We start from the raw sequence: 13,275 nt of genomic DNA on the forward strand, positions 1-13,275 counted from the left end.
AGCGATGGTTAAGGCAGAGAAATTAGCACATTTTTGCTGGCAGGCTTCTCCAAAGAGGAGGAACGGAGGTTGCAAATGTTCTGAGATGTCTCTGAAGTGACAGAAACCTAGTTCATGCTTTTTCCTTTTTTTCCACTTATAAAACAAAGCCCTACAAGCTCCTAGCTAAATGTAGCTCTTCCTTCCTTCTGTACGCAACAGAGGATCTCACCTACCGCTCCCACTAAAATATCCAGATACAAACATCCACCCACATCATATATAACCTCGATGCAGGCTGTAAAAATGGGAAGCTTTAATTGATACTATATTTCAAACTGTTGTGCAGCAAGGACACACTCCAGGCTAAGTCCTCCAGGGTATCTTTCCCAGGCCTGCCTTCTCTGCAAGCAGCTCCCGTTGCCTGTGTCTCTACTTTTTGAATGATTGCTCACAAGAGAAAGACTACTCAACACACAGAACTGAGTGGCTAACACATTCATAAGGGGCTTTATTGTGCAGACTGAGGGGCTCTCTATCCTTCTCCTCATTGTAAATTGTTCCTCTAAATAACGCTTTACTTTCTCCAAATCCTCATAAAAGCTACTGTGATCCTGTCTATCAGTTTGAATCTGCTCTGAAATGGGAATGGCACTTTCTGCTCAGGAGGGGCAGAGGCTATCCTTGAGCTCCTGCCATGCAGAGGAAATCCCCTAGAGAAGATTTCTGTCCCCTGGAGGACAGGGAGCAGAGGACTCTCAAATCATTTGGGGATGAAAAAAAATATATGTATAGAGAGAGGGAGACCTACCATGATCTGGAATAAATGGGGGCACAGGAAGGAGAAATCCACCCTCCCCTGCAGACCATGAGAGATCCTAAAGAAGTCGAGGCCTTCCCACCCTCGTTGCTTTAATGCAACCACTTGCATCTCTCTGCAGCCCAGAGAGCTGGGACAAAACCAGTGCCTTCCTCTGCCCCCAGCAGCCCTTTTGCTGAGCGCAACAAAACCCCACGCGGCGAAGGAGCCTCCCTTCAGGGCATCCAACGAGAAGCAGCGCAGGCCCAAATCAGCCACCAAGCTCCCAGCCCTCCCTGCCAGCTCAGAGCATGGCAGCTCGTGCCAGGCTTTTATGAATTTGGCTGCCCTGTAAAATGAAGACAGAGCAGCTGTATAAAACACAATAATTGTTCAGAGGGGAGGGAGGGGGGGAACCCATCAAATGAACAAAAGAAAGAAAATGAACTAAGAGAGCGAAATAAGGGCAGTGGAAACAGGCTGGTTATTAATATTGCGGTTTGTAATATATTCTCCTAGTCTTTGCTGCCAGTTGGCTTCTGGTTCGTAACCTTCCCCCTTCCCTTTCCCCAGTGCACTCAGGAGCCTCTTTTTCTAATGCCATTGCTTGCTCTACAGGGGCAAAACTGCTTCCCTCCAAGGCTAGAGGCACTTGGTGGGTTTCTCTCCCCTCCCTCCTTTTCTCAGCTTGGCTTTGGATCCTGGCTGGAGCTGCCTTGCATCTATTTAAGGTTTACTTCAAAGACAAGTCTTTATCTGCTAGGAAAGGCATTTCTTTCAGCCTCTGTCTTTGTTTGGCTTTTCCTGTAGAGGTGTTGGTAGCTTCTCTGCTTTAAAATTTTCCTTGGCTACCAGCATCTATTGAAATATTGCATATCAAAAAGGAATTAGAGGGCATCCTTCTCTTGCGCTGGAACACCTCAACGAATGCACCATCCCTGCCTTCTCTCATAGCCCGGCTTATCATCATGCAAACCACAAAAAAGCACAGCTTAAGGAACCAGACTATATAAGTGCATGGCAACATTTACAAGACATGGAGTATACGGTTAGGTGTCGTGCGCGAGGCTGCTGTAAGCCTGATCAAAGCTCCCAGCCTCGCCTGGGCTGCAGAAGTTGCCTCTGCTGTCACTTCATTCACAGGGTGACGCCGATACCAAACCCCTAGTTCAGACCTGTTGCACCTGGGCAAAAAAGCAGGTTTAAATGGATGGAAATGAAACCATTAAAGCTCTAGATTAAGGTGATTTATTTCCATCAGTGAAGGACTCCACAGGACAAGCTCTACCCACTCTCTGCACATACAGCCCCACACGGGAAAGCTGCACGAAGGGGTTGTGCTCTCCGTCTTCTCCCAGCCCCCAAAGCTGGCTCCTATAGCTTCTCTGCGTAAAAGGGAAAATCTTTCTCCTCCACTCCTTTGCCTTTCAGCACCCGCATTAAGAGCTGTTACCTAAGCAGATCATTCAGCCACTAATTTTAGACATTGGACTCTATTGCTCCCTTTGCAAAGCAAAGAAACCAGTAACAATTCAGACTAGGGAAAGGCCGAGTATGCAACACTTGGTGGTGACAGGGTGCTGCTAAAATTTCCAAATACAGCTCACTTCTGTGATCTTCTTTAATGTTTTGTAATATTTTGCTGCCAGTTTGGTGCAGGCTGGGAATTTGTTGTTATGTAAAAAAAGGCACAACTTTAAGTGTTTTTCTCTTCCCAGACAAGGGACCTTGTCATTGCATAAAATGTTGAAATCTCAGTAAAACTGATAGCCACTGCAAAATGCCTCTGCTGCCTCTACATGAAGAATTTAACTGTTTCATATAAAAAATATTTTAGAAGTTTTTGCAGTTTGTAATTATATTTTACAGTTTCATTACAAAGCTCATTTTAATTCTTCTCCAGACCATTTCTACCGGTCCTCTTGCCACTTCCCCTTTAGAAAAGTCATTAAGTCAGGATGGGAGATCGTCCCATTTCCCCCAGTTTCAAGGACATTAATCTGTTTTATTGGTATTTCATTGTCATCTCTATTCGAGCCTTCTTAGTATTTGCATAATTTGCACTGCCACCTCCTTCCTGGTGACAAGCACACTCAGCTCCCTTTACACTTTAATGCTAGGGAGTCACATTACATTCTGTTTTATTTTATTTTTTGAGGATATGATGTCTTTCCTGGGTTAGAGCTGCAGCCCAGGAGCAGGATGCCAGGCTCCTGCCTGCCTATTTATGCCACTGACTTTTCATCCTCTTTGGCCTTCAGCAAGTTGCTTGGGCTCTCTGCCTTGCCATAACTAGCTTTGAAACGGGAATGATATCCCTCTCCCAACTTAAAGGCTGCAGGCTGAGAGTTAGGTTTGCACTGAACTTGTCAGCACCTGGCTCAAAAGGACACAATCCTGGAGCAGCCTCAGTTTCCCAAGTGCAAGAAGAGTTCCTGTTCTCTGGTTATTCAGAATGACAACCTGTGAAACCTTCCATAATATTTTTTTGCAGACTAGACAATACTTAAAGAGTCTTTTAAAAACAGTTAAATACACCTCTTTCATGTCTCCAGTCCTTTAAAGTTCAGTTCATCCAGTTTGAGACCAAAGAGTAGATCCTCTTTTCCTCTTCTCTTTCAGGGCCAAAGTTTGACTTTTAGGATATCCTATTTATCCTCAGATGAGGAAGCAATTTCCAGAGTTAGCAGCTAAGAAGCATTTTCAGGGATTAGCGTACAGAAGGGCTCACGCCCAGCACTGTTTGCACAGGGATATTATCCCACTGGCTGCACAGAACTTCATTCCCATCAGCATCGTTGCAGCCGCAGCAGAGATGCAGGAGTGTTTAATGAGCTGCCGCTGTGGAGCTGTTGCTGATGAAGGTCTGCAGTAGGGCTGGGGAGAGCACGTGCTCTATTTGCATTACACTGCAGGGAACTTCCTATGAATTCATATTAAGGCCAAGGAGAAACCACTCTTATCAGGGCAGAGCCCACTTAAAACAGGCTGGAGAACACCTACCCTCTTCTTTATGTTCTGTTGCTGACACACTGTCCAGCTTTTTAAGCATCCACTTCTCCCCAACACGATCATTCCCCCCAGATCTGCCCTCCATCCCAACACTAGAGCCATGGACAGCCCCGGACAACACAAGAATGGTGCAGCCAGCAGTGATGCCCCAGCAGCTCCAGCAGCCAGTGACGCACTGAGCTCTGCACCGTGCGTTTCTGGTGGAGAAAAGGTGCACCCTCAGCATGCCCCGAGCAGCGAGACGAGCACAGGAGCTGAAGAATTGGAACCGACTGAATAATGGGCCCCGTCTGCAGGAAGAAAATGAAATTTGCCCTCATGTTACTGAAAACTTGCACTTGACGCTCACTGCACATTATATGGAAAAGGTCAGTGAAACACAACAAACGCGAGGAGCCCAGCTGGAGAAAGCAATAAATAGTGACAGCAGCCCTTGTCTAATTCTTCAAAGCATCTCTACCTTTGCTCAAATACTAGCAATTTCACTCTCTACACAGTTACAAGGCTCTGGGACAAACAGCTTTGTTCTTACAGGACAGGAACGTGTCTGTGCAGTTTCCCAGGGCTCATCAGCAAGTTCAGAGAAAAACAGAAATACCTATTAGATACAATTAATAACAATAATAAAGACATAAGATAATCTGGTCCCCCAGAGACGTTTATAAAGCAATGTCTCAGGTAGGTTTCAGGTAGGCGCAAAGAGAAGGACTCTCACATTCAAAACAGTCCCAACGCGGAAAAGGAGTCTTAGTCACTGGAGGGTCTTACCATCAGCAATGAAGTGCTCGGGTACATGAAGAGTCACCTTCACCGTCAGCGGGCAGGACAGTTGGGAGCCGCACACCATAGCCAGGATGCAGGAGCTGACTGCAATGAGGGTCAGAGCTGTCTTGTTCACAGGGCTCTTCATCGAACCTGGAAGGCAGAGAGAGTGGTGGGGATGGCGAGCTAGCAGAGCAGCGACTGCCCAGCAAGAGCAGGCAGCAGCCCAGCCCAGCCCAGCCATGCACAGCAGCTCATGACAAACAGAAATAATTGCATCAGAGGCCTCTCCATCTCTGCACATCCACACACATCCCAGTGGTCTTGTCACTCTGCTCTCTGGGATGCACAGCCACTGAAGTGCTTCACCCTCCTAGCAAGACTGCAAGGCAGACATGGGGGAAACTGAGGCACAGTGGTGGTGCAGAGACCTGGCCTGAGTCACAGAGGAATCAAGACTCAAATTCAAGACTTGCTCCTCAGCCCGAAGCTCCACGTGCTGAGAACAGCTCCTTCTCGTTGGCCTCATGATGCCTTCTCTAGCCTGCCGACAGCACTGTGAGGATGAGGCTGGGCTCATCAATGACTGATGCTGCTGGGAGGACACCCCACCTCACTGTCTCAGGGAAGACCAGGCATTTAAAACCAATATATAGCTCAGTAGCATTTAAGGAGCTTCTGATGTCTTCAAACTCCAGCTTTCCAATCACATTTTCTTTGTTTGAATTCCCACAGAAAAGTAGCAGTCAGTTTTCATCAACCTCGGTCTATTTGGTGAATTTTGTAGAGTCGCAGAAATAATCAGACCAAATCTAAGGGCTGCCTGTGTCATGGTATCATTTACTTTGCTTAACACCAGGAAAAACCAGCATCAGTGAGTGTTAATTATTTATACATATGTATCTAAATATTCAGACATCACACAGGGACAGCAATGAACAACAAAGCAACCTACAGAGCCAGCCGCTTTTTATGGGCAGGAAATATTACCCAAAAAGTTTCATTTTGTCAGTCACAGAAGCTTACAGTATCTTCAAAATCCAGCTCACAAAAGGTTTCTCTGCAACTGCTAGCTCAACATTTTCTGACAAGAGAAAGATAGCTCCGAAGCAGGCCAACTTGGCACTGAGAGATCCCAATCCTCGCCTGACACCCAAGTGATATGCAGCTCACACTGAGATTGCCTTCCTCCGCCTTGAAGGCCACCTGCCTCACACCAAGGATAAGGGATGGCTGCACCCGAGAAATAATTCAGCGAATAATTCAGCCCCGGAGGCTGGGGAGATCCCACCACCCAGCTACTAGCAACACATGGTTCCAGCAAAGCCTGCTGGATGGCTTTTATTTTACCATATTTCCTTCAGATTTTTTTAAGCAATCATCCTCTCTGCCTCATGAACATGTCCCCACCGCCCACAACGGGACTGTCCTCAGTGGCCCCAAGGGGACTGGTCCCTGGGAATCCCTTTTCTTCTCCCCTCCCCACCAGTGGCAGCAGCTTTGAGCAGCTCATCTCCAACCCACACCGTGCCATCAGCACCAAGTTTTACTTAGTGTCAGACACCCCTCACCTCACAGCCGACCCCCTTCTCTGAGGTTTGAGAGGCATCTCCATGCCACCTGCAAACCATCCAGAGAGCACGGATGTGCCAGAAAGCACAGACCTGCAATTAGCCCGAGCTACTGCACAGGCTGGTAAAGGACAGCTCGGATGACCGAGTGGACCTGACTGCATCCCTGCTCCAAATTCAAGGAAGGACGCTTATTAACTTTTGGAACTTGATCCAGCCATTTCCTTCTTGCTCCCTGCCCTCACTGCTCACTATCTCATCAGCAAAATGAGATTTAGAAAGCATCTGTTTGAAAATTGAACAGGAAATGCATCCAGTAAGTTAGTGTTCAGGTGCTTCACCTTATAATTTGATCAATTCCAGTGTTAGAAATCGCAGTGCCAGAGCAGAGAATTCACAGGCAGGCTGAGCCTGCGACACCACCTGTGTTTTACAGGACAGACAGGATGCCCAGCAAAAACCTCCTCTGCAGTAGGAAGGAGTCTGCACAGCATATGCTCCTGCTGGCGTTTGCAGGACAGCAGAAGTGGCTGATATGCTGAGAAGTACTCCCATCACTCTGACCAACATGAGGATATGAAATGATTATTTATGAAGTACCTTTTGCTTTCCTCATGCACGCATCAGCTAAACCTTCCCACTCCTGTTCACAGTTTTTATCAATGATCTCCCACGTCCTTCACCTTGGTATTCTCTTTTTTCTTCCAACCCTTTATCCTCAGGACACAAACTCATCATTTAGTAGGGCACGCTGTGTCCACCACAGTGAAACCCTGCTTTTGATTGGCGTTACTAATGAAAAAAAAAAAAAAAAAAAAAAGCTGCAATCAGGGTAATTGGACACAGCCAGATATACAATAGACTAGAGAACACTGAATTTTACCATTATAAATCACCTTTCAATTCAGAGTCTTAAAGTGCTTTGCAAACATTAAATCATAAATCCCTTATGCGTTAGGCAAGTATTATCCCCTTTTTACAAAAAGCCTGAATCGCAGGTGTGAGGGTAGTTTTCATAACACCCTGTAGCACAAGTGGAGCCCAGGTAGACTCTGGGAGCCTCAGTCTACCCCCGTCCCCTCCCTGCTATCCCCATGACCTGCTTCTTCCTGCGTGACTAGGAGGAAAGGGGACATAGGAGCTTGAAACAGCAAAAAGCCTGCTGGAGTTCACTGAATTTGAGCTTGGCTCCCTGAGGAAAGGGATAATGTGCTACAAGTCTCATGTAACAACCTTCCCAAACCCCTGCTCTCTATCTCCCATCCACCTCCATCGCATCTCTAATTATTGACCTTTAGAATGGCCCATAGTTGGCTTTGACCAACCGAACCAAAACAACGGGACTTCTGCTCAAATATGAATTCGGTTTCCCATTCAGCTCTCTCTTGTTTGTGGCCAGCTTGCTGCCAGGTATGAAGGGAAGCTCTTAGAAAAGCAGATCCTTCCCTTGCTTTTTAAACAGAGGGACATTTCTCTCGTTTTCCATCCCATCACCTGCTCTTCAGACCACTAATGCTCCAGCATAAGCACTTCTGCACTGTGTTTAAACACCCGTCTGGAGATAAACAGCTTAGCGCCAGGCCTCTAAAAACACAGGCAAATGAACGCTTTACTACCCACTGCTAACTAAATAAACCTCAACAGGCTCACCAGGTCTTTGTGTTCAAGATGTGAAACAAAATGAGGAACTCCATCTCTGTCCCAGGGAGTATCCAAACCCATCTCGCAGCTGATGACTGACCAAATTGACTCATGATGCTGGAGAACACAGCTTTGCCCACGTGGACCCTGCACTTTCTGTTCTCCCCTTGCAAGCTCCAGGCTTCTGAGATGTTTAAGCTGGAAATCTGCACACTCAGTTCAACTGAACAAGCTGATATCAAGCTCATTCTTTACTAAGATGAGGAAATTAAAGATGTTAACAGACGGATACTTAGACTGAGGAACCCTCCAGACCCTCAGCACACGGCTCCCCGCAACCAAGTTTGGGCACTGCATGGTCTGGAGCAGCCGTGCGAGACTGTTGCAATGTCCACAGGGCACAGCTGAGACCCAGCTTGCTCTCCAGCATCATCTGCCCTAATATATCTGTCAGATATTGAGACAACCTCTCTCTATAGATTTTTAATTAAACAGGCTTGGCCAACCTGATGCGTTTTGGACTATTTTAGCTAACCTGCAGTCCTGCTGTAGCCTGCAGGCATCTCTGAATGCTCATGCAGGACCTGTTCACTGAACCCGCGGGCAACGCCAAGAGCCACGGTGGGCACCAAGGAGGAGCACCACATCCCCTGCTGCTCCGGCATCTGCCCACGCTGGAGGAGAAGAGGTCAGAAACAGACGGTGGGACACATGCCAAGAATGAATAATAAGAAGAAATAACTTCTTTGTGAATCAGGGAGAAATAACCTCTCCCCTCAGCCTCAGATTCCGAGTTGGCGAGAGCAAAGGCGAGAGAAGCAGAAATGAAAGGCAAACTGTTCGCTTTTAGAGGAGAATTGTACCTGAGATTTTTCCTGCTACCGATGCAATTAACCGCAGCTTAATTAGACTAGGAGACAAGAGAAGTTCAGGAACAAAAACCTTCTTTCAAAGCCTCTGACCTTGTAGGAGTAGCCAGAGCTGTAGTCAGACGCTCCTGCCACCACCAGCTTTCAGACAGGGGATTTTTTCCCCCTTAATCTTTGCTGCCAATTAGACTGGCTCTGGCCTCCCTGAGAACGTGTGGGTCCCCTTTGCAGACAGCTTAAAAACAGCTTGCAAAGCACCAAATTCCCCTGAAGATTTTGCACTTGCTGCAAGATGAAGATAAATTCAAAGCCACCAGTGTAAACGTGCTGCAAACAGACCCTCAAAATACACCGTGTCTCCTTTGAAATATCATTTCCTCGTGCAGCTAATTATTTGCTGCTTTGTACACTTCTCCCTGCCTGCCTAAAAGACAAGGGGGGAGGGGGAATCCGAAAAGTTCAAGCTCATTTCTTTTTAGTATTGGCAGTGTTACCTCAATTTTTTTTTTTTTAAAAAAGGTATGTTCTGAACACGTATGGATTTACAAGCAACACAAATATCTTGCGCTCTGGGTAATATGATGTTTCTAAATCAGGCTCATAAATACATGCTCGGAAGATTAGTCTATAAAAAAATAAACTTTAATTACCACATCTTTATCAGCACACAGCCCGTGGTGTTAGCCCTACGTGGGTGTTAAACGCCAAGTGCTTTGCAATCTCCCCCGCCCCCCCCCCCCCCCCCGGCGATAATAGCATAATACATAATGTTTCGAGGCTATTCGGGTATTAAAATGTATTCCTACCACCCAAGGAAGATGGGGATACAGGAACGGAACCGGAGGAACGCCGAGTGCCCGAACTGCTTAGCAACGGGCCGGGGCCGCGCGCAAAGGCGCCGGCGGGGGCGAGAGCCGCGAGCGGCGGCGAGACGCGGCCGCCTCCGGGCGGACGAGCGGGGCCGCGGCGCCGGCCCGGCGACGCGACGGCGCCAGCGCCCCGTCCCGCTTGCGGGGGCATCCCGGGCCGGCGGCCGCCCGCCGCGCTCGCGGGGGAGCCGTGTCCAGAGCCCCCCCGCCGCGCCACGCGAGCTCAGCGCTCCTAACGATGCTGCTTGATGCACCGGCAGAAGCTCGTTAACGCGGTACAACAGCGTTTCCAGGACGCCCTCGCACGCGCAAACGTCTCGAGGTGTTTTACAAGCGGGAGATCAATCGGCAGTTAAGACCCACGGCGACGTCGGGGGGCCGCTCCCACCGCGCAGCGCCCTCCGTGCCGGCGGCACCCCGCCTGCTCCCCGTCCCTCCTCCGCAAGGTCCTCCCCGCCCCTCCCTCCGGCAGGCCGCGTCTTCCCCCCGCGCCGCGAGGGCTCCCCTCCCTCCGCCCCACGGCGGAGCGCGGCGCGGAGCGGAGCCGGCGAGCGGAGCGGACGGCGGAAGAGGCCGCGGGGCCGCGGCGGCTAACGCGGGGAGGGCGGCGGACCCGCACCCGGGGCTCGGCGAGGTCGAGGACTCGGCAGCGCGCTCCTCTCGGCCTGGAGGAGCTCTTGCGAGGGCGAAGGGGGCAAGCGGCGGGGAAGGAGAGCCCCGACGGCCGGGCGCAGCAGAGGGGCGCGGGGACGCTGCGGCCCTGCTCCGAGCGGCCCCGGCAGCCACGTATCCAAAGCCCGCACTCAAATTCGCTGTCATGCACTTCTCCCGGAGTTAAGGCCTGAATGATTTTTTTTCCCTTTGCTTTAAACCCCAAACGAGTCTCAATTTTACAGCACGCAGGACGGCCCGCGCGGCTTCCTCCCGCTCCGCTCCGCGGAGGGGGGCGAAGCGGCCCCGCCGCGGGCGCGGAAGGCGCCGGGCGCTTCCCCCGCGGCGCCGGCCCTCGGCCTCCTCCCCGCCTCGGCGCCGCGCTTTCCCGGCCAGCGGGAGGCTCGTTACCATGCGGAGGGCGACCGCGGAGCGATTAGCGAAATTTGTTACCCGCCCGCGCCGAACAAAATTAAATTAAAAAGCGCTGCTTTGCTGTCAAGATAAGGGCCAAGCCGCAGAGATAATTTTTCACTCTCAAACACTCAATTACTCGCCGGGGCTGTATCAGATACCATCAAAATAAATAAATAAATAAGAAAGATGAAGCAGGCCGGTGCTGCCTCTGGGAACAGATGCTACAGCCGCTCTCTCCATCGCGGATGGCCTCCGGCTCTGGCTGCCCAGGCACCGCGCCGGATTCACTGCGGGAAGCGTTTGGGAGGACCAAGTTGGTGTGCGGGGGTGGGGGGGGAAGAGCGACACGTCGACCCAGGTGCTCCAGGAGGTAAATAAAGGAAGCGCTGCAGCAAGCGGGATCGCCTCCCCCTCGGGAACGCCCCGGCGCGGGAGCCCGGGAAAGGCCGAGCGCGCGCGCGACGCCGCGGCACACTCGCTCCCCGCCGCCCGCACCCACCCTGCGCTCCGCGGTTCGTTTAGCTCCCCATGAAATAATAAGCGTCTGCTGCCTCCGGAGACGGGAGAGGATCAAAGAGAAGCTGCCTCGTACGTAACGGATCCCGAATACCTAATATTCCCTTATAAAAAGGCCTTGTTTTAAACACCAAATACAGAGGCAGATCAAAGCTCAGCTTCTCGTTTCTCTAACAGCCCTCGGAAGACTTCGCCAGCCAGCGAGACGGGCGCGCGGCTGATGCCGATCCGAGGCAGCTAATTGGACTTTGCTAATTCGTCTACAAGGTTACTGGGATGGGAGACGGCGCCGCGACCGTGAAGACGGGGAAGGGATACTCGGCCCCCCTCTCCTCTACCGTTCGCCCAGCCCGCGGGGACCTTCGCCGAGGAGGCGCTGCAGAAGGGCAGGAACGTTCCCGCGCTGCAGAGCGGCGGCTGCGAGGCCCGAGGAGGGAAGCCGCGCGCCTCCCTCCCTCCCTTCCTCACCAGCGAGGCTCATCAGACGCGCTCAGTCCGTGACGACCAGCCCCGACCGGAGCAGGAGGGCCAGGCTGCTGCTGCAAAGAGCCTGATACGGCCTTGGAATTACGATGCTCCCTTTTTTTTTTTCCTCCCCTCTTCTCTCTCTTTATTTTAATACGCATTTGGTAGACAACGCAAGCCAGTGGAGGAACTTGGAGCTGCTAAGTCCGACGTGCAGCTGAATACATTTCCCGGCGCAGGCAGGATGGCCAGGGACGCAGCCAAGCAGGAGGCTAAGGGAACCGCTCCCATGAGCGGGAGGGGGACGGACAGGGAGCAATTTAACAGACAAAAAAGGTTTGTCTATGGGTTTCTGTCCCCCCCCCCCCCTTTTTTTTTTATTTTGCTACTGTGATTTCACCAAGCTCAAAAGCGGGGCCTTGACTGAGCACACCCCATGTTGCGCACAAACTGAGAAAGTTTCAAGGCTTGAAATCTCCCATGGTGGGCAGCTGGGACATGGATTAGCATCTCTAAAATACTGGCAGGTTCTTTCGGAGACTTTATCACTGGTGAAATGTGCATTGACTGACAGCCTTGAAGACAAGAGCCATCCACATAACATAGGTGGATCCTGCTCTGTGCCAGCTCTCCGCTGATGGGAATTAAGTTCCAATATTCCCTGTTTTTTAGAGAGAAGTGGGAAAGAGAAGAGAGTCAGCTCTCAAGCAGGGCACCAGTGACTGGGATAGTGGTCTCCAGAGCACACAAAACAGGTTGCACAGAACAGCACATCTGGAAAAATCTAGTGGAGTCAGGAATGAGGACTTCTGGAGAGGAGAAAACCACCCATTCCCTTCTCTTGCTGAATGTCTCTAAAGCCTCTGAGTATTTGGCCCCATACAACCTTCCAAGCTGTTTCAGAATTTGCACACAGTTTCTTTGAGAGCAGCATCATTTTTTTTTTCTTTCCTGTTCTTTTGGGAATTGTAGTATGGCAAGGGTTTCATTTGCAGAGAGGTGAAACAGGGTATTGAGTCAAAATTCAAGTGCAGTATGTCTGGTGATCCTTGAGACTGCACTCCAGCAATGCAGTGAGCTTTGTGATTTAGCCGCCACCAAAAGCTCCTGCAAGCCCAGGAGGTTTGGAGGTCACGTTAATCCATCACGAAGAAACAGCCAAGAGAGAGCTGGCACAGGCTCTGACACAGTGCTGTGATTATGAACAGGGAAGCCTCACTAAAGATTAGTATTAAGAGAGCATACACGCACTAACAAAGAGCATATGTTGGCATCAGCCAGGACCTCCAGTTTCTAGCAGAGACTGGACTGAGCCCAACAGTCAGACAACGAACAAGAGTCCAAGGAAATTTCTCTTTTGCTTTTCTACTTATGTTTCTTCCCAACTTCTCTAAAGAGTTTCCAAAGACAGTAGAACATTTATCGGAAGGGATCCTACAGACCTAAAAAACGGGAAGACATCTGGTGCAGTGTGCGGGAGGCCACAGATGGGCAACGTCTAGGTTTTCACAGCGTCTGTTCCTGGCCTAATCTGAATTATCGCTCTATGTATTTGAGTATTCAAAAACAGCTGTCAATAAGTCAGCCATTCCTGAAATACCAGAACAGCCAGGAACATCATACTATAGACAGTTCCCTCCATCAGTGAATATTTACCTGTGAGAATGTCCTTCTGATTTACCTTGTCAAGCCCATCCTTAGGCCCTGTGAAATCTGCAGTCTTT

General features: G+C 50.2%; 1 protein-coding gene across 1 annotated transcript in view; it reads right to left on the bottom strand.

The window, feature by feature from the left end:
• Positions 1-13,275, bottom strand: part of ASTN2 (astrotactin 2) — a 410,202-nt gene that overhangs the window by 248,285 nt on the left and 148,642 nt on the right. The window contains exon 6 of the mRNA XM_062590667.1: positions 4,559-4,705. Within this exon, the coding sequence (XP_062446651.1) occupies positions 4,559-4,705 (147 nt within the window). The remainder of the gene's footprint in view (positions 1-4,558; positions 4,706-13,275) is intronic.

Source organism: Rhea pennata, chromosome 18, assembly GCF_028389875.1.
Source record: "Rhea pennata isolate bPtePen1 chromosome 18, bPtePen1.pri, whole genome shotgun sequence".
NCBI lineage: Eukaryota > Metazoa > Chordata > Aves > Rheiformes > Rheidae > Rhea > Rhea pennata.